Source organism: Trichosurus vulpecula, chromosome 7, assembly GCF_011100635.1.
Source record: "Trichosurus vulpecula isolate mTriVul1 chromosome 7, mTriVul1.pri, whole genome shotgun sequence".
Lineage (NCBI taxonomy): Eukaryota > Metazoa > Chordata > Mammalia > Diprotodontia > Phalangeridae > Trichosurus > Trichosurus vulpecula.
The window spans coordinates 272,898,111-272,921,797 of NC_050579.1; the positions used below are offsets into that span (position 1 = coordinate 272,898,111).

General features: G+C 42.4%; 1 protein-coding gene across 3 annotated transcripts in view; it reads left to right on the plus strand.

Annotated features, from left to right (window-relative positions):
• The window catches only part of ANKS1A (ankyrin repeat and sterile alpha motif domain containing 1A), a 259,349-nt gene that overhangs the window by 196,818 nt on the left and 38,844 nt on the right, over window positions 1-23,687 (plus strand). For all 3 annotated transcript variants that reach the window (XM_036766604.1, XM_036766603.1, XM_036766606.1), the window contains one exon: window positions 22,108-22,174. In XM_036766604.1, coding sequence (XP_036622499.1) covers window positions 22,108-22,174 — 67 coding nt within the window. The remainder of the gene's footprint in view (window positions 1-22,107; window positions 22,175-23,687) is intronic.

The following is a 23,687-nucleotide window of genomic DNA, read 5'->3' on the forward strand; positions in this document are numbered from 1 at the left end:
AGGAACTCTAAAACCTGTAGGTATATGTGGAATATTTTATCATTGAGGTAATAGGAGTCATTCAAGTTTTTTGAACAGGGAAATGATATGGGCTGATGGTACCTGAGGAATATTATTTTGCTCTTTGTATAGAGGAGCACAGTTTGGAGAGGGGTAGGATTGAAAGTAGGGAATCCAATTAGGAAACTCTTCAAATAGTCCTGGTGAGAGGTGATTATGGCCTTAAGAGAAAGGGCTGGATGCCTGAGATGTGGAATGAAAACTGATAGGACTAGACTGTTGATTGGATATTGTGGCTAAAGGAGAATGAGGAGTCACCAATGACTGTAAGGCTGTGAAAGATTGTGATGTCCTCAACTGAAACAAGGAAGCTTGGAGGAGGAATTAGTTTAGGAGGAAGATGAGTTCCTGTTAAGATGACATCAGGGTAGCCTTGATTGCCCAGAACTTCTAGAAAGTCTGTTTCATGGATCATTTTGTACAAAAAATTTTATTATTTAGTGACCAATCTTATGGTGATGAGCTCCCTCACCTTAGAAGAGTTAGCTGATCCTTGAGATTTGTTCTGTGAAGTTTGGATTCAAAGGGCTGTGCTTGAGGACCTAGAGGGCCACATGTGACCTTGAGGCTGCAGGTTCCCCACCCCTGCACTAGACCAAGAGAATTCTAAATTCATCTTGGGTTCCATTGACATCTAGGGCCACCATGATAAGGCAATGGATAGAACTTAGGGAGAGATATTTGTGACAATGTGACAGGGCCCTAGTTGTGATGTGGTTTGGGATTGCTGGGAACCCTGAAATGTCAGGGTAAGGGCCTCCTCCACCTGGAATGAATTCACACACTCAAACCATCTTCCAGTCAAGGAGCAGTTTATTGTTGTGAGAAACGTGGTTTTGGGGATCACTGGACTTCCCCAAATTGTGAGAAACACAGTTTTGGGGATCACTGGACTTCCTTGGCAGGGCCAAAGTCCTGAGGAAGAACTCTGTGATAATCCCTAGGGACGGCTGTACAGATCACAGGAATTCCAGAAGAAGACCAAGTGATGGCCCCTTAGAACGGCCGTAAGGTCACAAGGCTCCCCAGACAGGGCTGAAAGACCCAAGTGATGTCCCCTTAAGAAGGCTGTGCAGACCACAGGATTCCCCAAGGGAATCCTGAGTGGTAGCCCTCTTAATACCGCAGTGGGGATCACAGGACTCCCCAAGGCAAGGTCCAGAAGTAAGCCTGAGACAAGCTTCCACTGCTCATTGCTTTCCTTCCCTTAACCTTAGGAAGATCTATGTGATTTGCCCATTCTCACCCAAAGAACTCAGGATCGGAGCGGGCAGAGGAAGGCATTTTATTATGCTCCTTGAGAGAGCGGCTGTAGTGCTCACTGGAACACTCACACTGATACAGCTGCAGGAGCAGGGATAACCATTCCCTCCACTCATGCTAGAGTTATGGTTAGTTTACAATCTTTATTTTTCACATAGTTTTCCTAGGTTATACAGTTTATACAGGTAGGATAATAAGGATACAGAAGCAAAAGTGAAGTTAATTAGATTTTCCTTGTCTTAGTTTAGGATTAAACTACATTCTTTTACTTCCCCTACTTTCCCTCTTTAACTTATGCAAATCAGTAGGCCTGGATTCTTGACCAAGACCAGACCCTAGATAAGCTTGAACTGGTTCAAGCGGTTTGGCCTGTCTAATTCCCCTGACTGCCTTCTCAAAAAGCATCTCACCTGACCGACCTTGAGGCCTGGTTTCTGCTAAAGCTGGAGTGGGGGTGGGGTGGGGAAGTGCACCTTTAGTTCTGTGGAAACAAAACTCCTCCTCCCATTTCTTACGTTGTGATACCACTAGAAGTGGGCAGAGTTCCTACTGAACCTGCAGCTTAATGGGGGTGAGACTGATGTTTACATCCAAAATGGATAATGGAGGGATTTGGATGAGATCAAGGAATGGTAAGAGGTCTAGGGTGGGCCAGGTGCCATAGTGAAAGGAATATTAAGTGACCTGGGCTGCTGAAATGTAAGGGAAAATTCGGGGACTGGGTTGCCTTCAAAGACATGGTCTTTCCTTTTAGGGGTCCAAGTCCCATCACCCCATCATTTGCTTCTGACCTCCTTACCTTGGCTGTCTGCCAGACATAGAGTTTCCACTGTCAAGTCACTGACTCCTGAGTTCGTAGGAAGAGGGCTGAGTTTACTGAAGGAAGTTCTTTTTTCATTCCCTCCAGCCTGCAAATGAAGACTGACCTGGAGACTTTTGAAAAGATTTGACCCAAGTCCATGAATTGCTAATGTACTTGATTTGTAACCAAGGAATCTTCTACACTTCTAGATAGGCCTAGTACTGTATCCGGGACCACTGAAAGCACAAGCTATTGTTAAAACAAAACCATACTGAAGCAGAAGGAAGTGAGGAAAGGGCTGAGGGAATTAAATTACCTGGGCCTAAGCCTGAGCCATGTTTTGGAGGTCACAGCCAAATGGTCTTTTTGTAAACAGCAGCTAGTAGGAAGCAAAATTGGTTCAGATTTGCGGGGTGGGGTGTAGTTTATTGTACAGAATTGTGAAACTGATATAGAGAATTTAGCTATTGGTCCCTGCAGAGCCCAACTATACTCTCCCTATAGGTCATTTCCTAAGCATGCTGGCTTCTAAGACCTAGGCTTCTATCTTACATCCATCTGCTGCAAACCTATACAGGAAAGAAGTCAAGTGAAGAGTGTGGACTCCCTTTTGTGTTCTCTTGATTCTGTGTTCCTGTACAGGGGCTGCCCTCCAGGGCAGGAGTCTCTGTGGAAATTTACAATCTCTGATAACTCTGAGGCCAGCTTCAGAAGAATATGCCGGAAGTTGGCTATCATTCACTATTCAACTCCTAACATTTCCTACCCTGCCCCAACTGTGTATGTATTTTTTTTTCCTTTTAAACAAAAGAGATTCTGAGTTTTGATTTACCTGGGTCTTTTCGTTTTGTTTTTGTTTTAAGATAGAATCCTGTTCATTTGGGAGCTCTTTGGAAGTACTTGTTTTTAAGCTTTTGCAAACTGAAAGGGGCCAGGAAAAGTAAGGTGATGGTAGCGGCTTTGTGTTGAGCATGCTACATGAGAGTGTAAAAGCTTTTATTTTACTTTCCAACCCCATTTTAAAATCGGAACTCCAGCACCTTTTTTCGACATGGGGTTTCATCAAACAGGATTTAAGAATTGGGTGGTGGCTTCTATAAAACTAGTGGATAGAAGGCACTTAGTATCCACGGAAAGAACTTTGAAATCAGTAAATCCACACACCAGCTTTGAAATTTAAAAAAAAATGATTCTAGAAATGAATGTTTTTAGAAAAATTCTTTCTTCCTTTTTTTGAGGGGGTGATGATGATGATTGGTTTATCTAGAGAGTTGGACTGGACTGAACTACAACCAGAGCTTTAAAGTTTGCAAAATGTTTCACAATATTGTCTTTCAAAACTAATGGCAGCCTTTGGGGCATAGTAGGACTACAGCCATTTTAAAGATGAAGGCTCCAAGTCAGAGTTAGGTTAAGGACCTTGCCCAGGGTCATAGAGCCAGTGTCTCAGTGCACTCTAAAACAGATTTTATCCTGGAGAAAATAAGATTTTGGAATGCTCAGCTGATTTTCCTTACCCCTGTTCATTCTGTTCTCCAAGACCAGAGATAATTGGAAGACAATTCATAGTACGTGTGTGTATATCCATTATATTCTAAGTTTTAAGTGTCCAGTGCATATATTTATTTAAATGCTACATTTAACACTTTCACCATAGTTGCTTGACACTGAGAAAAAGAACACTGGAAGTTAGACACCCTTTCTCCCCTCATTATCTCACACCTGGCCTATTGAAGTAGCCTGCTGGTTGATTTCCCTGTCTCAAATCTTTCCTGCAATCTATCCTACCCTCAGCTATGATCTTCTAAAGAGCAGTTTTGACCATATCATCCACCCTAGTCAATAACTTCCATTGACTCCCTATTACCTTCAGGATCAAGTGTAAGTTTTTTTCTTTGACCTTTAAAATACTATATAACCTGGCCACTTCTTACATTTCCAGTTTTCCTAACACTTTATTCTCTCCCACGTAATCTATAATCTTATGACACTGGTCTCCTTGATATTCCTTGAGATAGTCTCTCTCTAATTCCATGCATTTTCAGTGGCTGTCTCCAGTGCCTGGAAGACTCTTCCTCAGCTCTACCTCCTGGCTTTTCTAGGTTCCTTCAGGTATTAGCCAAAGTCCCATATTCTGCTGGAAACCTTTCTTAATGTCTTTTAATGCTAATACCCTCCTCTGACAAAGGCTCCAATTTATCCTGTACATATTTTGTTTCTAGATAGTTGTTTACATGCTTTCTCCTCCTTTATATTGTGAACCCCTTGAGGGTAGAGATTCCTTTTGCCTTTCTTTGTGTTCCCAGCGCATAGCACGGTACAGGGCCCATATTAAGCACTTCATAAGTGCTTTACTTTCTAATCCTGGCTTCCACAAACCATCAAGTGTTTACCTTCTCTGGATTTCAGTTTCCTGCATTGTAAAATGAGGAGTTTGGACTATATGGGGACCTCCTTGGTCTTATCTAGCTCCGAACTATTATATATCTGAGTGTGAAATTTGGAATCAGTTAAACTGTCTGGGTGAAAACTCACTCTCTATTCAGAATATTTTCTTTTGAGGGGAGAAAGCAGGGCAGTTGGAGTTAAGTGACTTTTCCAAGGTCACACAGCTAGTACATGTGTCAAGCTTTGGAGGGCGGACTTGAACTCAGGTCCTCCTGACTCCAGGGCTGGTGCTCTACTCACTGTGCCCTCTAGTTACCCCCAAACTCACTCTCTATTATGGCCTCTTTATTTGGAAAGGCTGATTGTTCTGTAATCCTGCTTTCACTTAGGGTGGTTTAATCCCAGGACCAAAATACTGTAATAAAACCCAGGTGCTTAGAGGAGTAGGACCAACAGAATGAAGGAGAAAAACATTTCACTCGAGTTCAAAAAATTAATTGAACGAGTACAGGATGTGGGAGATGGGGCTAGGAAGAAGTTCATGTGGAAAAGATCAGGTTCCACTATAGGTTTGGTATGGGTTAGTGTGATCAGTGGAAGTCAGAAAAACAAACACCATTTTAGGCTGCAGCCATAGAAGCTTCATATGCGAGAGACCCTATACTGCTCTGATCACATCTGCAGTGTTGTGCTTAGGTCTGGGTGTCACCACTTTGTAGGGACATTGACAAGGTGGAGGAGATGAGAATGGCCAGGACGGAAACCAGAATACAGGGTGATTGGTGGAAAGAATTTGTTACATTTCACCTGGAGACAAGATTTAGGGGCAACATAATAGCAGCCGTCAGTATTTTGAGGGTTGACCTCAAAGGGGAGTAAACTCTTGTGCTTTGCTTCGAGAGGACAGAAGCTAAGATGAATGGATAGATAGGATGGCAAGGCAGATTGATATTCAACATAGTGAAAATTTCCTGAACAATTAAAGCCGACCCCAAATTTCAAGGACTCCCTCAGCATCATCTCTGACTCATCACTCTCCTTTAATGCCCTCATACTCAATTAGTTGCCATGTCGAAACAACATCTATAATATCTCCTTATCTCCAGTCACACGGCTACCAACCTAGCTCAGGGCCTCACTACAAAGAGTATAGTAGTGTGCTTCTAAATGGTGTCCCCATCTCTTCCCATTCTGTCTGCCACCTAGCTGCCAATATAATATTCTGAAGCACTGGACTGACCACTTCACTCCCCTGCTCAAGACCCCAGTAGTTCTCTGTATACAAACTCCCATGTTTAACATTCAAAGCCTTTCACCATCTGGCTCTAGTCTTCCATTCGAGACATATTAGATGTTGCTCCCCTTCATACCATCCATAGCAGGCCTTCACAACCTGCAGCCCAAGGGCCTCTTAAGGGGGTGGGCCGCCCGAAATCCTCTGGCCCAAGGTTGTGCAGGCTTGATCCACACCTCAGCTAAATTGACCTACTTGCCATTCCTCACGTGCAACATTATATTTCTGTCTCCATCTCCCATGCCTAGAATGCACTCCCTCTCATCTCCACCTTTTACAATCCAAAAGGCTCAATTCAAGTGCTATCTCTTACTGAGTCCTTTTGCTAATCCCTCCAGTTGCTTGGCACAGCTCTCCAAATTACTTTGTATTTATTTTGCATATGTACACATGTTCTTCCCACCAATAGAAGTAAGTTCCCAGAAAGCAAGGATGGTTTTTGTCTTTGGATCCATAGTACTCAGCACAGCTTCTGGCACATAGTAAACGTTTAATAAATGCTTGTTGATTGCTTGATTTAATGCTCATGGAGGTCTTCATCCCAAATGGTTGACCTGGGAATGTCATAGCCAAGATTCATGATGTGGGTTGATGTTAGACTGTGCTACCTTTCAGCACATATGGCATGGGAAGAGCACTGGATTTGGAGTTGAGGATTCTTCTGACCATGAAAGTCTACAATTCTAAAGTCAAGTTCATAGTATGATGTGAAAGAGTATCTAAGAAATTGGTTACTATTTTCATTTACATAATTTCTATCTTTTCTCAATCCTACCCTTTAGCCTCAGTATTAAAAAGAAGAAAATATCTGAGTCATAGACTACCTGATACTGCCTTATTTATCTTTGAGACTCTTATCCCACTTACCAAAGAGTTCTAATTCATCCAGACTTATGGAAGAACTGAAAATTTACAGGTGCCTAGAAGTGTCTCTGACAACAGCTGCAGGAAAAAAACCCTGAAGCTTGGGACAGTAGTACACCCTCCACACTGGTAGCAGAGAACTACCTTGACAAAGAGCTCAAAAGTCAAGTAATTGTCTGGGAAAATGACCAAATGGCAGAAAAAAACTCAGATTGTAGAATCTTACTTTGGTGACAAAGTATATCAAAACATACAACCAGAAGACAACAAAGTCAAAGATCCTACATCAAAAACCTCCAAGAAAAATATGAGTTGGGCTCAGGCCGTGGAAGAGCTCAGAAAGGATTTGGAAAATCAAGTAAGAGAAGTAGAGGAAAAATTGGGAAGAGAAATGAGAATGATGCAAGAAAACCATGAAAAACAGGTCAACAGCTTGCTAAAGGAGACCCCCCCAAAAAACTGAAGAAAATAATACCTTAAAAAATAGACTAACCCAAAGGGCAAAAGAGGTCCAAAAAACTAATGAGGAGAAGAATGCCCTAAAAAGCAGAACTCAAAATGGAAAAGGCGGTCCAAAAGATCACTGAAGAAAATAATTCCTTAAAAATTAGAATGGAGCCAAAGGAAGCTAATGACTTGATGAGAAATCAAGAAATTATACAACAAAACCCAAAGAATAAAAACAATAGAATCTAGGCCTCTTGGGGCAGCTAGGTGGCGCAACAAGTAGAGCACCGGCCCTGGAGTCAGGAGGACCTGAGTTCAAATCCAGCCTCAGACACTTGACACATGTACTAGCTGTGTGACCTTGGGCAAGTCACTTAACCCCAATTGCCCTGCCAAAAAGCGAAAAAAAAAAAAAAAAAGAATCTAGGCCCCTTAACATTTATTTCTTCATTTCTGTGAAACTTAGAGTCACTGCTTTAAAAGAGATTGTTCTTCCTGAGGAAGAGAAAAGAGAATACTTCTACAAATGATTGTATTTAAACCTGCCTTTCATTTGGACCTGAGTTTTCTTACCAGCTTTGTCATTAGTTCTTTGTGACCTTGCACAGTGTTTGTTGTACAGTGGGAAAAGCCCGCCCGGGGCACAGAAGTCCTCAGCAGCTCTGTTGCTAATTATCATTTTGATTTTGAGCAAGCCCTTTAACCACTCAGGGCCTCAGTTTCCTCCTCTGTAAAATTAAAGGGTTGTACTGGGAGATCTCTATCGTTTTTCTGGACCTTAGCTTCCTTAGAGAGATTGGAGTATTGTAAAAAGATCTCCAGGGCCCCTCCAGCTCTAGTCTGTCGTGACTCTAATGTTCATCAGTGATCCTGGAACGCCCCTTGGGGTGGAGGAACAAGGAGTAGACAACTATTACAGTTGCTGGGTCTCAGAATTAGTTGGGGTGATTCAGGGTCACAGTGTGACCACAGCATCTCTGCCCTGGGCCAGTCGGAAGGAAGAAAGTATGAGAGAGCTCGCCAGCAGGACTAAAAGAGCAAGTGCGGATCAGCTTTCCTTCCTTCCATGTAACTTAACAATCTATTAAGTACCTACTTTTTTAAAGTACAGGGTTCTTAACTTATAATTCTTCTGTGCATTAGAAAATTCCCTGGTCAGTAGCAAATATCCAACTTCTCCTTTAACTTAGCTCTTTTTTGCTGACTAAGTCCAAAGCAATTTCCTAGCAAAGAAGAAAAACCTACACTTTGCCTTTTTTTTTTCAAAGTTGAGAGGAGAATAGAGAAAGCTTTTTTCTTGGTTTTTCTTTCAGAAAAAGTGATTATAAAGAATATGCAAGTGGGCCAGGCTGCATCAAATATGTTGACTGTCTGAAAGGGAGACTCTTCCTTGCTATGATTAAAAATAAGCAGAAATTGAAAAATCACCCTGTGAAAAGTGTGTGTGTGTGTGTGCGCGTGTGTGTGTGTGTGTGTGTGTCCGTCCGTCCGTCCGTGTCTGTGTCCTCCTGGTGTGGCTGCCGTTCCTGTATTGGTGACGTACTTCCCTCAGGAGGCTGTTTTTCGTCAGTCAGGTTATGGATTTATCATCCCTTATCCAAGGATTGTAAGCTAGACACACCTTTCTCCCCTCTACGCAGACTGTTCTTGTTCTTCCAGAAGTGATCTTCATGTCAGGAAGGTGACAGAGGCCCTGCCTCTGGATTTCTGGACAGTATTTTGGTGGGGGGTGGGGGCAGAAATGAAAGTTTGAGATCAAAATACTCTCTAAGCTGAGAACCTTTCTATCGCCAACACTTAAGGAAGGCAAAAGGTGGAGATGTTGAAGATTTCATCAAGAGTATCAGCGACAGGGAGTAAATTTGTCAGCTGGCATCTCCCAGGGGCTGCTGCACAGCCTGAAAATTGTACTTAAGTTCACCAGTTCTGGACAATGGATTCACAGGCTGGCTAGTTTCTGGATGTGAGTGGAAGATTGGGGCATTGACCCACTTACTCTTTAGGGCTGGGAATACTGCTGTGGGAGAGGCCATTTGGCCCGAGGGGTGGTTCTGTGCCTGCCTAAATGTAGGAAGATATTTCCTTTTCTCTTCTCTCACTACCTATCACCAAAGCCCCAAATTGTGTTTAATCTATTTACCGTGGTGGAATTAGCAATAAGAAGTAACCTTTCCCATTTGTAGGGCATTTTAAGGTTCAACAATAGTAATGTAAAGCATTTATATAATACTTCAATTTATATTCTGTGTGGGATATTTGACCCTCACCAAATACTACTAATAAGGAGCCATCTCAAGGTGGGAAAAAAAATTGAATTTTATTCAGTCTCGCAAGAATAGGGCATCCTCTGCCAGCACAGAACGGTACCAGCGAGGGAGGCAGAGTACAAGGGGCAAAGCACCAATAATTATACCTAAGGCAAGAGAATTCCTGCCCACCTCTGACCCTTCTGACCATTGGCTGGGAGGCAGGCTTACAATCTGAGCATGAAAAACTAGACAAAGAACCGGGAAACCAAGGCACAGAAACTCCAATTCCCATTCCCTTAGTTAATGATTACAACTGAGGTGACATCTGTAAATCTGAAGAAGGAGAATAGGGTAAGGGGAGGGGGAGACCCTCTCCATTCTTCTATAGTACTTTTACGGTAAGGGAAAGCAGGTCACAGTGACCCTATTCTTACTGAGCAAATCTTTAAACCAGAACCAGAAGAAAGAACGAAAAGTTTCAGGGTAAACTTTCCCAGAGGCTGAGCCATCAGACTCTCACAGCATCAGCAGAATTTGTCCACTTCCCTATTTCTTGATTGCTAAACATTTCTAAGTATAGATATGAATAGATATAGATATATATTTATACATATCTTCCCTCTGAAGTCTTCACATTTTATTTACCTCACACAATTTTACAAAGCCTTTTCCTTACACAAACTTTGTAGCACATTCTGTCCCCCATCCCCACCCCCAAGATGAGGAAACAAGCTCCCAGAGGTTTTGTGACTCAGATCTTGAGTTTTTAATTCCTTTTTCCAAGTCCAGTGTTGTTTCTGTTGCACCATGCTGTCTCACTTAGGGGACGAGGCTCCACTGTGAGCAGTCGGCAAAGCAGCCTCAAAAAGGTGAAAGGAGTATAATTTATTAGACACCTACTATGTGCTGGCACAGTTCGGGGCACTAGCTAAGCAGGGAAAAGAAACATATGATGGTGCCCCTTCTCTTTAGAGGTACTCAAGATATACCCCACCAATTTAGTAAGGCTGCAGCCAATGAACAGAAGAAAAGGAAACATCGACAAGCACAACAGCTTCAAATGGAATTTATCATATATTTAAGAGGGAAGCAAGTGATATATAACAGATTTACAATTTCACATGTAATCTTTTTTCTGTTCTTTATATATAGAAATGCATGATGTTTGGAAAATTGAGAATAAACACTTGAAAATTTTTAGCCTGTGAGCAGAATAAAGGGTCAGCCGGAGGATAAGGTGGCAATCATGCAAATTTCTCCATTGATATTTAGATTTAAAATTGGGTAGGAGGGTGTATGCTAAGGCTTTTACTTTCTTTTCCCCCTTCTACCCAAACCCCTAGTAGGAAGGGAAGAAGGAAATAATCTATTTTCTTTTATGTTTGAATGCCACTTCAAAACCCATCGTTCGAGGAATCTGATTGGATTGATTCTGTCTTTCCTGAAATTCTGTGGAACTTCTGTGGTCTTAAATATTACTCTTGCTTGATCGAGAGCTATGCCTTGGAGGAGCCTTCTCCCGTAACTTCAAAGCCTGTACTGTGAACAAATTCTGCCTTGTGTTCCCATAGCAACTCCCACAGGATCCAGTACCTTAGATTGAATCTCTCTGTGTTGACCATGGTAGTAACCTGGTGGACCCTGGCATTTCTGTAGTGAGCACTTGTCTTTTTCCATTCTTTTCTTTGCAAGTGTTTTGAAATGTTTATGTGCTTTGTCAGAACCTCCCTGGCTGTGGGTGTGGGTGGTGTGGATGGAGAATGGAATTCCTTACTTGGAAAACTGCCCTCCACATGCAATGAAAAATCTTCCCACAGCACTGGAGCCAGGCCAGGATTGCACACTCCTCAGAACTACAAAGAACCAAACAATAAGTTTTAGGGTCCTAATAAGAATCTGTTAAATATCTTCAACAATCTTCCTTCCACTTTTTTCCATTCACATTGAAGGTGAAATTTATTACCTGCACCAGTAGTGAAAGTTCACCAAACACAGCAAGTTGTTTGGTTTTTTTAAGCATCTCTTATATCCTAAGTGATAGGGAAAAACAATCTTTTCATTCGAGGAGCTTACAATCAATCCGCAAGCACCTATTAATCGTTTACTGTGTACTAGGTAGCATGCTGGGGGTGGGGGGGTGCAGGGAGAGTTCAATATAAAAGCAAAAGGCAAATAGACCCTGCCTTCAAAGAACTTACCATCTAGCCAGGGGGCAAAAAAGGAAATAAAAGGAAATGCAGGTTTTTACAAAACAGGAACAAAGCGATTTGAGAAAGACCAACACTGCTGCTGGAATGAGGTTGGAAGGTGGTGCTTGAGTTAAACCTTGAAGAAAACTAGGGATTCTTTTTTTTAAAATTATTAATTAATTTTTAGTTTTCAGCATCTACTTTTATAAGATTTTGAATTCTAGATCTTCCCCCCTCCAAGACAGCATGCAATTTGGTATAGGCTGTATCATATACAATCATATTTGACATTTCCACATTAGTCAAGTGAAAGAAGCATCAGAGAAAAAGGGAAAAATCATGAGAAAGAAAAAACCAAATAAGAAAATAGTATGCTTTGATCTCCATTCAGACTCCATAGTTCTTTATCCGGATGTGGATGTGGATTTTCCATCATGAGCCTTTTGGAGTTGTCTTAGATCCTTGCATTGCTGAGAAGAGCTAAGTCTAGCAAAGTCAGTTATTGTGCACTGTGGCTGTAACTGTGTACAGTGTTCTCCTGGTTCTGCTCACTTCACTCAGCATCATTTCACATAAGTCTTTCCAGGTTTTTCTCAAGTCTGCCTGCTCATCATTTCTTATGGAACAATAGGATTCCATTACATTCATATACCACACCTTGTTCAGCCATTCCTCAATTGATGGGCATCCCCTCAAATTCTAAATCTTTGCCAAAAGGGAGGTTCAAAAAACGAAGTACCACGGATGGGGGACTGCAAGAAGGCCAGATCAGCTGGACCACATTCTCTGTGGAGGATAATAATACATAAAATAGCTGGAAATGTGGTCTGGTCTGTAGTCGGGTTGTGAAGGACTTTAAATGAAAACCAGACAAATCTGAGGATCGCTTGGAGCCAATACTGGAACCAGATACTGAGGTCCTTTCTTGAGCTGAATTGCCAAGAATTCACACTCTGTTGCAGAGAGCACAACTCTCATGGGCTGACCACATTGTTTGAATACCAAACATACATTTGCCTAGTAGACTATCGTAGAGAACTCACGCAAGGCAAGTGCTCACACAGAGCTTGGAAGAAGCAATAGAATGACGCTCTCAAGGTCTCTCTGAAGCACTTTGGAACTGATTGTGAGACATGGGAGACAAAGGGCAAAAGACTGCCCAACATGGCGTTCCCACATCAGAGAAGGCACTGTGCTCTCTGAGGAAAGCAGAATTTTAGTAGCTCAAAAGAAAGGTGAGATATGCAAATTTAGAAATATTTCCACTCCAAATGTTCATATGGGCTATTGGTGCCAGGCCTATGGTAGAGCCTTCCAACTTTGTGTTGCTTTGATCAGCCCCAGAAGGACATGCCATACCTTGACTCCAACGTAGTGATGTCATTTTGGTCTTCCAGTACAAAGGACAACAACCAACCAAATGAAAACCATAGTTTACGTTTGATCCTGGAGGTAATACAAAGCCACTGGAGTGGTGGAGTTTTATGATCAGGTTTGTATTTTAGGAAAATTAGTTTGATCATTGTGTGAGGGATAGATTGGAAAGGGGAGAGGCTTGAGGCAAGAAAACCAGTTAGGGTGCTGTTCTAGTAGCCTAGACAAGAGGTGGTAAGGGACTGACCTAGAGTAGTCGTTATGTGAATGGAGAGCAGGAGACAAACAGGAGAGTTGTTGTGGAAGTAGAAACTACAAAACGTGGCAACTGATTGGATATTCAGTATGAATATTCAGAGTGAATAGTCAAGGTTACACACTTGGACCACTCATAGGATAGTGGTGCCCACAACAGAAATGGGAAAGTTCAGGGGAATCACAGGATCATAGATTTAGAACTGGGAGGGACCTTGAAGGCCCTTCATTCTGTGGATGAGGAAAATGAGGTCCACAGAGACGATGACTTGCCTATGGTCACATGGTAACAAGTGGCAGAACTGGAAGTGGCTCCAAATCCAGTAACCCTTCTAATGTGCTGTGCTGCACCAATAAGGTGGTTTGTGATACAATCTGGGTGTGTCCCAGAGAAGAAAGCGCTGTAGGAAATGTACCTTTTTACTTGGCGGGAGGTAAGAAGGAGAGAGAATCAGTGATATTTTTATGAAGGGTTTCAGCAGTCAGAGATGAGGAAGAAAAGATGCTTCTGGTATGGAAGGAAGCCTGTGTGAATGCATGTTAACAGAGGAGAGAGTAGGAGGAGGTGGGAGGACCCCCAGTGGCCAGCCCTGGCTGGAATGTAGTACATGTGAAGGGGCATAATGGGAAATCAGGTCTTGGAGGGATTTCAATGCTGGGCCCTTGTTCTCGGGGAGTAGAAACTGCAGGTTTTTGAGCAAGTGAAGTTATTTGAGCAGACCTGCCCCTTAGGAATGGTGATAATGGTAGCCACTAACTAACATTTTTATAGCGCTTATAATGTGCCAGGCACCGTGCGAAGGGCTTTGCAATTATTATCTCGTTCAGTCCTCACAACGATCCTTGGAAGTAGGGGCTATCATTAGCCTCATTTTACAGACAAGGAAACTGAGTCAAGGAGAGGCTAAGTGACTTGACCAGGGTCACACAGTAAGTGTCTGAGGCAGGATTTGAACTCATTTTCCTGACTCCAAGCCTGGTACTCTATCCATGGTGCCACCTAGTTGCCTCAGGAAAGAAGATTATTTTAGCAGCTGTGTGGAGGATGAATTGGGGAGTCAGTACATTGATAAGTATATATTAAGGTCCTAATGTGTTCCAGGCAGTCTGCAAAGCACAGGGGAGACAAGGAAAGATAAAACATGGTCTCATGATCTCAAGGAGAATCAAGGATTCTAATGGGGGAGACAGCCTATAAATAACTTTGTACATTCATACAGAGTAGATGAAAGTTAATCTCAGAGAGAAAACATTAGCAGTTTCAGGAGGGGAGTGTAATAGACCACCAGCAAAGGCCCCCTGCAAGAAGGTGTGACTCCAGCTGACTTGAAGGAATCCATGGAAGGCAGTAGGCAGGGATGAAGAGGGGGAGTAGTCTTGGCATGGGGGACAGCCAGCGAAAAGATGTGGAGACGAGTTGGAGCATCCTTGGAGCAGCAAGTAGTCAGTGTGGCTGGATCATAGAGTATAGGGAGGGGAGTTAAGTGTAAGACTAGTAAGATAGGAAGGTGTGCAAGATTTTGAAAGCCTTTAAATACAAAACAGTATATTTTATCCTTGAGGTAATAGGAAAAGCTACTGGAGTTTATTGAGTAGGACAGTGACAGGGTCAGACTTGTGCTTTAGTAAGATCACTTTCGTAGCTCAGTGGAGAATGGATCAAAGTGGGAATTGGAGAGAGGAGAAGCCTGAGGCTATGAGAGGTTGTGACTTGCCCGTGCAACTGATCTGCCAAAGTCCAGATTGAAACCCAGGTTTCTTTGACTACCAATCTGGGTTTTTTTTCTATTATGTCACACTGACTTTCAACAGTAATGTTAGTGATTATCATATCAAGAAAAGAACACAGTACTGGATCTTTTCTTTCATTCTACCTTTTCCCTCCTTATCCCCCCCCCTAGCTCTCCCCCCACTCCAAACATCTGTAATTGTCTAATCATATTCATTTTTAACTACATGAAGTTTAGATTAGAACCGTGTACCTTCCCAGAACACATATCTGTCCAGACTAAAATCACCATACTTCCTACCTGTCAATTCACATTAAGGGATGTGGCCAAGAATCTGAGGAGGAAGTGTACTTTCTTTATGGCTCCAAGGTTAAATGAAGTGGAGGGGGGAGGAGGGAGGCAGAGATACTACAGAAGCCAGAGTAACAGCTATAATGCTGACTACCTTTCCGATCTCTCTGCTCTGATGATGGAGAAGGTTCCAAGAGTCCAATTTTAACCTCTGAGGCTTGGGGTTCCACACTTAAAGCTCTAAAACTGAAAAGTTCTTTAAATAATTTCGTTTAAAAAAATTGCATTTCCACTAGCATGACTTGGATGTAGCAATTCCCTGAGTACTCAATCAAACTTCGCTATTTAGCTATAGTAATTCTTAGTGCCAAGAATCAACTGTTCCCTAGGTTCTAGTCATCAGAAATCAGGATTGACATTTCCTAAATGTTTGCTGTTGATCATGATAATCACCTTAGTCTTGACTGGTACTCCTGGGGCAATCTGGAGAGAGCAGACTGAGGACGTTGGGCTTCATTAATTCAGACTCAGAAGACCCTCTGGCAGAAATTCATATAACTTGGATTTGTTGACCTAGTTTAAGCAACTGAGCCTCTATTGCAGGTGTTGAATTGAAGGAATAAGTAATTTTTTTTTGTTTATTTACAAGAAAAAATGTGAACCTACAAATTCAAGGGGGGAAGGTTTTGAGAACCATAGCTAGGTCTAATTAGAGCAAATGATGATCCCCTGAAGTCATTGTGCTTAACTGAATTCACTCTGTTCAAAATTATAATTATGTAAAATATGGTATTTGGTTCCAGCCCAATGAAAATATGCAGTGAAAATTTAAATAAGGTGGCCACTTCAGGGGTTTCAATATTCATACTAATCGGGGCCTCATTGGTTCATGGAAAAGAAATTTAATCAGGTCCCCAACCAGATGGCCCTTAGCTTCCCAATTTATCTTCTAAGCTGTAGTAGCAATTAGATTTGAAGATCTTTCCCACTCATTAGTAGGCCGTGTGACCTGCTTACATCACAGGAAGCCTAAGTTACATGTGGTAGGAGGAGCTTCCTGACAGGAAAAGGAAGTTATGTCACAGAAAATGCTCTCGGAGAGAATGATGTTATGGCTGCTGGTGGCTGCTAATGGTGGGCGCCATTATGATTGTTAGGACTGAACAGGCTGACTTAGCTGTACTGTGAGTTTGTTTTGGGAAGACCCCAGCAGGGGGTCGGAGAGGTTTTGGGATGTTGAGGCTCCATGCTGTGATATTCTGTGTTGAATGTTTTGGGTTCCTTGCTGTTATGATGAAGTGGACCGACCGTCTGTGGGAGCTGAGCATTCGGTTGTGGGATGTGGTTCTCTGGCGTCTGAACAAATGGTTCACTTCCTCTACCTTCTGTGTGGAGAGTCTCGTGTACTTTGCGATGCAGAACCACGTGGGCACTTTGACGATGATCACCTACGTTGTTATTGCCTTACTGTTTCACAGTTCTGCCTTCACCAGGCATGGCAGCCAACAGCATAGTCACTTAGCTAACTTTAGCACCTCCCCCACCAGGAGGAGAGACAACGCGGTCTGATGGAGAGAAAGCCGTCATTAGGAGTGTGAATGCCTGAGTTCAAGTTTGAACTCAATCACTTTTTAGCTTAATGACCTTGGGCAAGAAATCCACTTCCTCTCTCTGCTCTTCAACTTTGTCTCCTAGAAAATGAGGGGCTTGGGCTAGATTATTTCTAAGGTTCTTTCCATTGGTATTTTCCACTGTTTCTAAAAAAAACAGTTTGCTGTTCTGGTACTCTCAAATATTCTTCCGTTCTCCTCTCCTTCTAGTCACCTTTCCCAAGCAAGGACAGGGCATTTGTGTGTCTGAGGCAAGATTTTTAAACAACTCTGCCTGTGTGTTACAGTTCACCAGAAAGTTTTTGAGTCTATAATATTTTCCATTGGCTATAACAAAATAATTACCTGTAGGCCATAGAGAGAAGAATGTCTGGCATTAATAATATGAAAGTTAAAAAATACTCCATTCCTCCCCATTCAGTTTAATATACTCTCCACAGAAGCTGTCCCAAACATTTTTGTCTCTTCTTAAGCTTCCCACAGTACCACCTCCCTGTATTGTCTTGGCAAAGATCTTGCCTCATACTTCAGTGAAAAAAATTGAGACCATTCCCTCCTGAGAGCTCTCTCTCTTCTTCCCTCATCTCATTTAATTGAGACATCTCCCCCCACTATCCTCTTCTTCACTTTGTTCTCAAATGAAAAGATGGCCCTTCCTGCCAAGACTAGTTCCTTTACATACACTCTGGATTCCATCTCCTTCTCTCTCCAGTCCCAGAGCCACCACCCTAGTTCTGAATATGATGTGGTCCAGGGGAGCTAGGAACCCAGAAATGCAAAGGTACAGGGTAGGTCTTTCTTGAAAGAATTCTAACACTCAAACCTTCTTTCAGTCAAAGACAAGGTTTATTGTGTGGAGAATAGAAGCAAGATTCTAACAATCTGTGCAATTTAATGGGGGTAAGATTGATGTTTTTATACAGAAAGACTGTGGGAAAATCTGGATGGGATTAAGGAGTGGCAAGTAGCCTGGGGTGGTCTGGAGGTGACTGAGAATGTAGGGCTGGGATGGGTGGAGGTGGGGCACAATGAAAGGACAGTTGAAAGGATTATACTGGGATGGGCCAGAGGCTAAAATTTGTGGGAAAGTTCAAGGACCCTTTTTTAGGCGTCCCATTGCTCCATCAGCCCCATCACAGACCGTTTTCACCTCGTGCCTGAATTATTAGAATCATCTTCTACCTGGCTCCCTACCTCATCTCTCCCTATTGCATTCCATCCTCTCTTCAGTTGCCAAGATGATTTTTCTAAAGCATAGGTCTGATCATGCCACTCTAATCAAACTAAGAGCAAGACTTCCAGCCCACTGTCCACTGTCATCATCCTTAGAAGCAGCCTTTGTGTAAATGCCACCTGGTGACCCCTGCTGCAGATGCCCCAGCCACAACAGTGCTCATTAATCAACTGGTTTAATATTTTCTTGTTGACTGATTGAAAAAAAGGAGAAACATTCATCCATTTTGCATGAATCCTTTGCACCTACATTCTTTACCTGCCCCTAGTCCAGAGGTTCTTAGCCTGGGGTTTGGGGACCCCCAAGTCCATGGATAGATTTGGGGAGGGGTCTGTGAACTTAGATGTGAAATGAGTCAGTCAATAAACATTTATTAAGCATCTACTATGTGAAGACAATTACATCTTTATTTTCACTAACTTCTAGCTGAAAGCATTTCCTTCAATTATGAATTTTCAGAACCAAAATATTATTATGAGGAGGGATCCTAGGCTTCATCTGGCTGCCAAAAGGATTCATGACACAAAAAATGATTAAGGACCCCTGCCCACCTCTGTACTTACCCTACTCCCTCTATCTCCAGTACCAATCATATACACATCTCTACTTCCCTACAAAAACAAAACAACAAACCTTGTGTAATTAATAAAAACAAGCTTCAATCAATCAAAACTTACAGAGCGTCTTCTATTTACATAGTGCTACTACGTTTGAGGGCCGAGGGCAGTGAGAAAGCATGAGCATTATATAGTGAAAAGAGGAATGTATAATAGTAGAATTACACTGATGGGGTTAAACTCTGGTTTCTTACTAGCTGTGGATTCAAATAGTACAGTGTTATGGTACTGCTGGATTTAGAGTGAGAGTGCTGGAGTTTAAATCCAGCTCTGACACCATCTTTATGACTTTAAGCAAATAACAACTTCCCTTGGCCTTCCTTCACTAATTTACAACATGGTAAAGATGGGCCAGGATCTTTTCCCGTTCCATGAGTCTATGACTGACCCTTGCCTCTACTTTCCTCGGAGTGATTGTGAGGAAAGTTCTTCATAAACTTAAAGTGCTATATTTGTGTGTGTGTGTGTGTGTGTGTGTGTGTGAGAGAGAGAGAGAGAGAGAGAGAGAGAGAGAGAGAGAGAGAGAGAGAGAGAGAGAGTGTTGTTATCATGTTATATTGTTATAGTCTCTACCCTCAAGGAGTTTTCAGTTTAGTTTAATAGACCAGGCTAATACACCCAAAACAAAAAGAGTAATCTGCTCAGTACTTGATATAGGGACAGATTGTAAGAGTTCAGAAGTGTAAAGAAAACTTTGAACTAGAGTTCTTAGAGAAAGCTTCCCGAAGGGCAAATGAGAGTTAAGCTGCATCTTAAGTGATGGGTCGATGAGGTGAAGTGGCATGATAAGATAATGTTCTTTATAGGGGAAGAAGGAGTCCATTTGAGTTAACAGCCTTCTTCAGTGTTGCCAGTCCTGTACATGTCTGTTGCCTGCTTGAAGGTTGAAAGCTCCCAAAAGGAAATTTGGTTTCCCTCAGAGATGAGATTTACAGTGTCTCTTTTTGCGTTTTCAGGGTTTGGGGTTGAGCCATAATACCTGAGTCTTAACAAGAGATCAGATGATACATTAAGCTGACAAATCTGTCCCTGTGGTTCTTAAGGAAATATTTTCTAGATCTTCTGACTGCAGGGAGGAAATGGTCATATACTTTTCTTCTTGAGTGTTGAGTGTGCTGCCTTTGTCTGCCAGCCAAAGATAGGTTTTCACCCATTTTCCCCCCTTCCTCATGGCTGTTAGGCACAATCACTTTACTAAGGTCTTTTTGCTTATCTTCGGGGAGAAAATACCTGAGGCTCTGTACAAAGGGTTCTCCTTTCACTTCTTTTGAAAAGCTCTGTGAATAAGTTCTTTTTTCTCCTCATCTCTAAGCACCAGATCCGATGTCCTTCTGGAAGGGAGAGAGGAATTTGCACTGGCTTCTTCCTGCTACTCTCCTGGCTTCTAGGAGATGTTTGACCTGGTCATGTGTCCAGGTTGGCCTCAACAGGGGAATCCTGAAGAGAGCTTGAGGGTTTGGCTCACCCCAGTCGTTCTGCTGCCATGGACTCCTTCCTTCATTATCATTGCCTGGTGAGGGCTCAAGGGGCAAGAGCACCCACTGAATCTTCCCCTTAACTTGCTATTGCTGCTTAGAACAAAGCTTCTAGGTCTGAGATTGTGTTTACCCAGAAGATCTTCCTTGAGGTGGCAATATTAGTTTAAATGTACGTAGCACATTATGGTTCCTAAGCAATGGACAACGCAAAGAGGACCAGACTGAGAATCAAGGAGACCAAGATTCAGATTCTTGCTGTGTAACCAGTCATCTACTCTTCCTTCTCTCCCCCCACCCCATGTGCTGTCAGTTGCCAAGTCCTGACAGCTTTTTCCTCCACAATGTTTCTTGAATTTGAATCTTTCATAATTTAGGTCCTCATCACCTCTCACCTGGATTGTTGGTCTCCCTGCTTATGACTCCAGCCTACCTTTACAGCCCAGCTAGCTGTTCTCTGAACGCTCCATCTCCCACCTTCTTGTATTTATAGAAGCAGTTCTCCATGCCTGAAATGCAGTGCTTCCTCAGATATCACTTCTTCCATGAAACCTTCCTTGATTTTCTCAGTTGTTAATGTTCTGTCCCTCAAATTATTTTAGTATTACCCATTTGTATACATGTATTTCCTCAGTAGAAGATAAACCTCTTGAAAGCAAAGACTGTCATTTTTATTTCTATCCTTTGCTGTTAGCACAATGCTTTGGATTTAATAAATGTTTGTTGAAATTGAAACTGACTGTGAACAAGTCGTAGTCTTTTTCTGAGCCTCAGTTTCTTTTGTACCATTAAGGATGTTGGACTAAATCATCTCTCTGGTCCCTTAGAGCGTTTAGCTTCTGTGACTCACTCAGTCTTTACAATCCTGAGAGGTAAGTGACGGTTACAGGAACTGAGATTTAATGAGGCAGGATGCCGAAGGTCACAGCAGAGCCAGTCCTGGTACCTGGGTCTTCTCGATCCCAGTCCAATGCTTTTTCAACTAAAGCAAGCTGTCTTTGGTAATATAGGTGCACTATCCTGGCCTACAGGGTTCTCCCTTGATAAGGTGAGGGCATACATGCAAGATGCAGCCCCACGTCCATGTTTTCTACCTTTCCAAGTCCTTGAAATAGCTTTCAGATCTCCCACCAGCGGCAAAAGCCTCTTACTCATCCTAACAAATTGCAATGTGATTGGTTGCATATGTTGTTGCATCTTAAGCCTCACTTGTGATCCTTCTTGTTCCTTAACTCTCCTGTGGTCGGAAGACTAGCTTTTTAGCTGTGGGTCTGACAAACCTAGGGAGAGAGAGAAATACTGCTTCCTCACCAGAGAGGTGCCACGGTACTCCTACTCAGCCAAAACCAATCCTGATTTCTCTATTTTCCAACCAGACTCGATCACTTGATGTGCCCTCTCCTGCCTAAGTACTCCATCTGTGAGGGTTGTCTCTCCTTCCTGATTCATGTGCCCTTCCCCATCTCCTTCAAGAACCGTTTCAGGTGCCGCCTGTCATCAGTCTTTCCCTTGTCTCCCTGCAGCTGAACCACAGTCTTCATCTGCAGGTTTTCCTAAAGTACTTTGGCCCTTTCACATTCCACTTTGGTCATACTCATTTTTGTACACGATCTCTATGAGATTGAAAACCCCTGAGAGCAAAAACTGTGCCATTTTTCATCATTGTGTCTTTAGAACTACTAGATGTTTCTTGAGTTGGATTGAATCCACACCTCTTGCCAGCCACCATTTCTGGGTAAGCTTCTTTGGGATTTCTCCTGGGGACGTGACTTCTGGAGCTGAGTTATTTATGCATTTATTTATAAATCACTATGTGAGTTGTTTTATCATTTTGATCCTGACCTTAGGGATACCCAGGCTTCCCCTGGTTAGAATGTGAAATCAGCTACTGCAAATATTGTTCTCTAAAGTGTCATTCAAATCTAATGGTCTTTCTTCTCTTTTGTTTCCCTTTTTACGTTTCAGATTGAAAAGATCATGAGTTCAATCGGAGAAGGCATCGACTTTTCTCAGGAACAGCAGAAGATCTCAGGTACCATTTTAAACATGGTCAGATGGCTTAGTTGTATAGGACATTATGCCAACGGGAGCCAAGGTTGCCCCTTTGTTCAGGCTTGCAGCCCAGCATGGAAAGAGCCCTGGATTGGGGTTCAGATCCATGCTCTGGTCCTGTGAGAGCTTCCCAGACCCCAGGATCTCCCTCTTTCTTCTCTACAAGACATGCCGCTAAGTTTATTATAAAATAAATAACTACATTGGCATGGCTGACTGAACAGCCCTTCCTTCTATGCAGCATTAACTTTTCCTGATAATGAATGACTTTCTTGTCTAAATTTATCCTTTTAATACAAAAGATATCAGCGAATGAGGGAGCAGCACAACCGATCCCTTTATCCTAGTACAATCACTGCCACCAGCTTTGGGAATTTAGAGTCTAGTGTTGTTGTCATTATATATTCCCCAAATGCCCAACATCATATGAGGAACTGTGTACTTTACATGATAGATGTGTTCTCCCTCTCACACACAGACACACGCACACGTAATTTTGGTCAGTCAGATCCTTTTCAAATGTACTATAAAAAAGGAGCTGGCTATTAGTCATCTCATTTGTAAATTTGGATTTTGATATAAATTTGGGTGAACCTGGTGTCATTGTTAGCTCATTATAAGAGTAAGGACTTTATTTGGCAAATGTCAATCTTTTATTATAGTTAGACATCAAAATGAAATGAAAGGCTGAATAGTAGAGTAAAAGGTACAGTGAACTCAGTCGGGAGACCAGTGGATGCCAGCTTTGACCCTTAGTGTAATCCACTTAATTTCTCGGAGTTTCAATTTTCTTATCTATAAAATTGGGATAATATTATAAGCACTACCCTACCTACCTCACAGGGTAATTGTGACAAGTGCTTTGCAAACGGTCAGTCTTAGAAAAGTGAGTTTTTGAGGGGCAGCTAGGTGGTGCAGTGAGTGGAGCACCAGCCCTGGAGTCAGGAGAACCTGAGTTCAAATTCGGCCTCAGACGCTTGACACATTTACTTGCTGTGTGACCTGGGGCACGTCACCTAACCCCAATTGCCCTGCCTTCACCCCTCCAAAAAAAAAAAAAGAAGTGAATTTTTGATAGCACCAAATTCTGGACTAAGGAAAATGTGATAGAACCCCCTTCCTTAATATGTCTGAAAAGAAGCAGCACATAGAGCAAAATGACTAGCATAGTGACTAAAGGGTGGAGGTGTCTCTAGCCCTCTGGGGGGAAAGGAAGGCTAGATAATCATTGAACGATAAATCAAGCCCTGATTTGCCAGTTTCTGAGGGGTGAAAGCTCGCACTGAAAGTTTAACAGTTGCCTCTTGTAAGCCGATCTGAGCTGGCGTTGGCACCCCAATAGATCCTGAGCAGATCACTTAACCTCATCAGCCTCAGTTTCTTCATCTGTTCAGTGGGGCTGATCGTACCTTTTACTACTGACTACATAGGTTATTATGAGGATTAAATGTAATAATGACCGTAAAGCACTTTGTAAATCTCCAAGTGATATG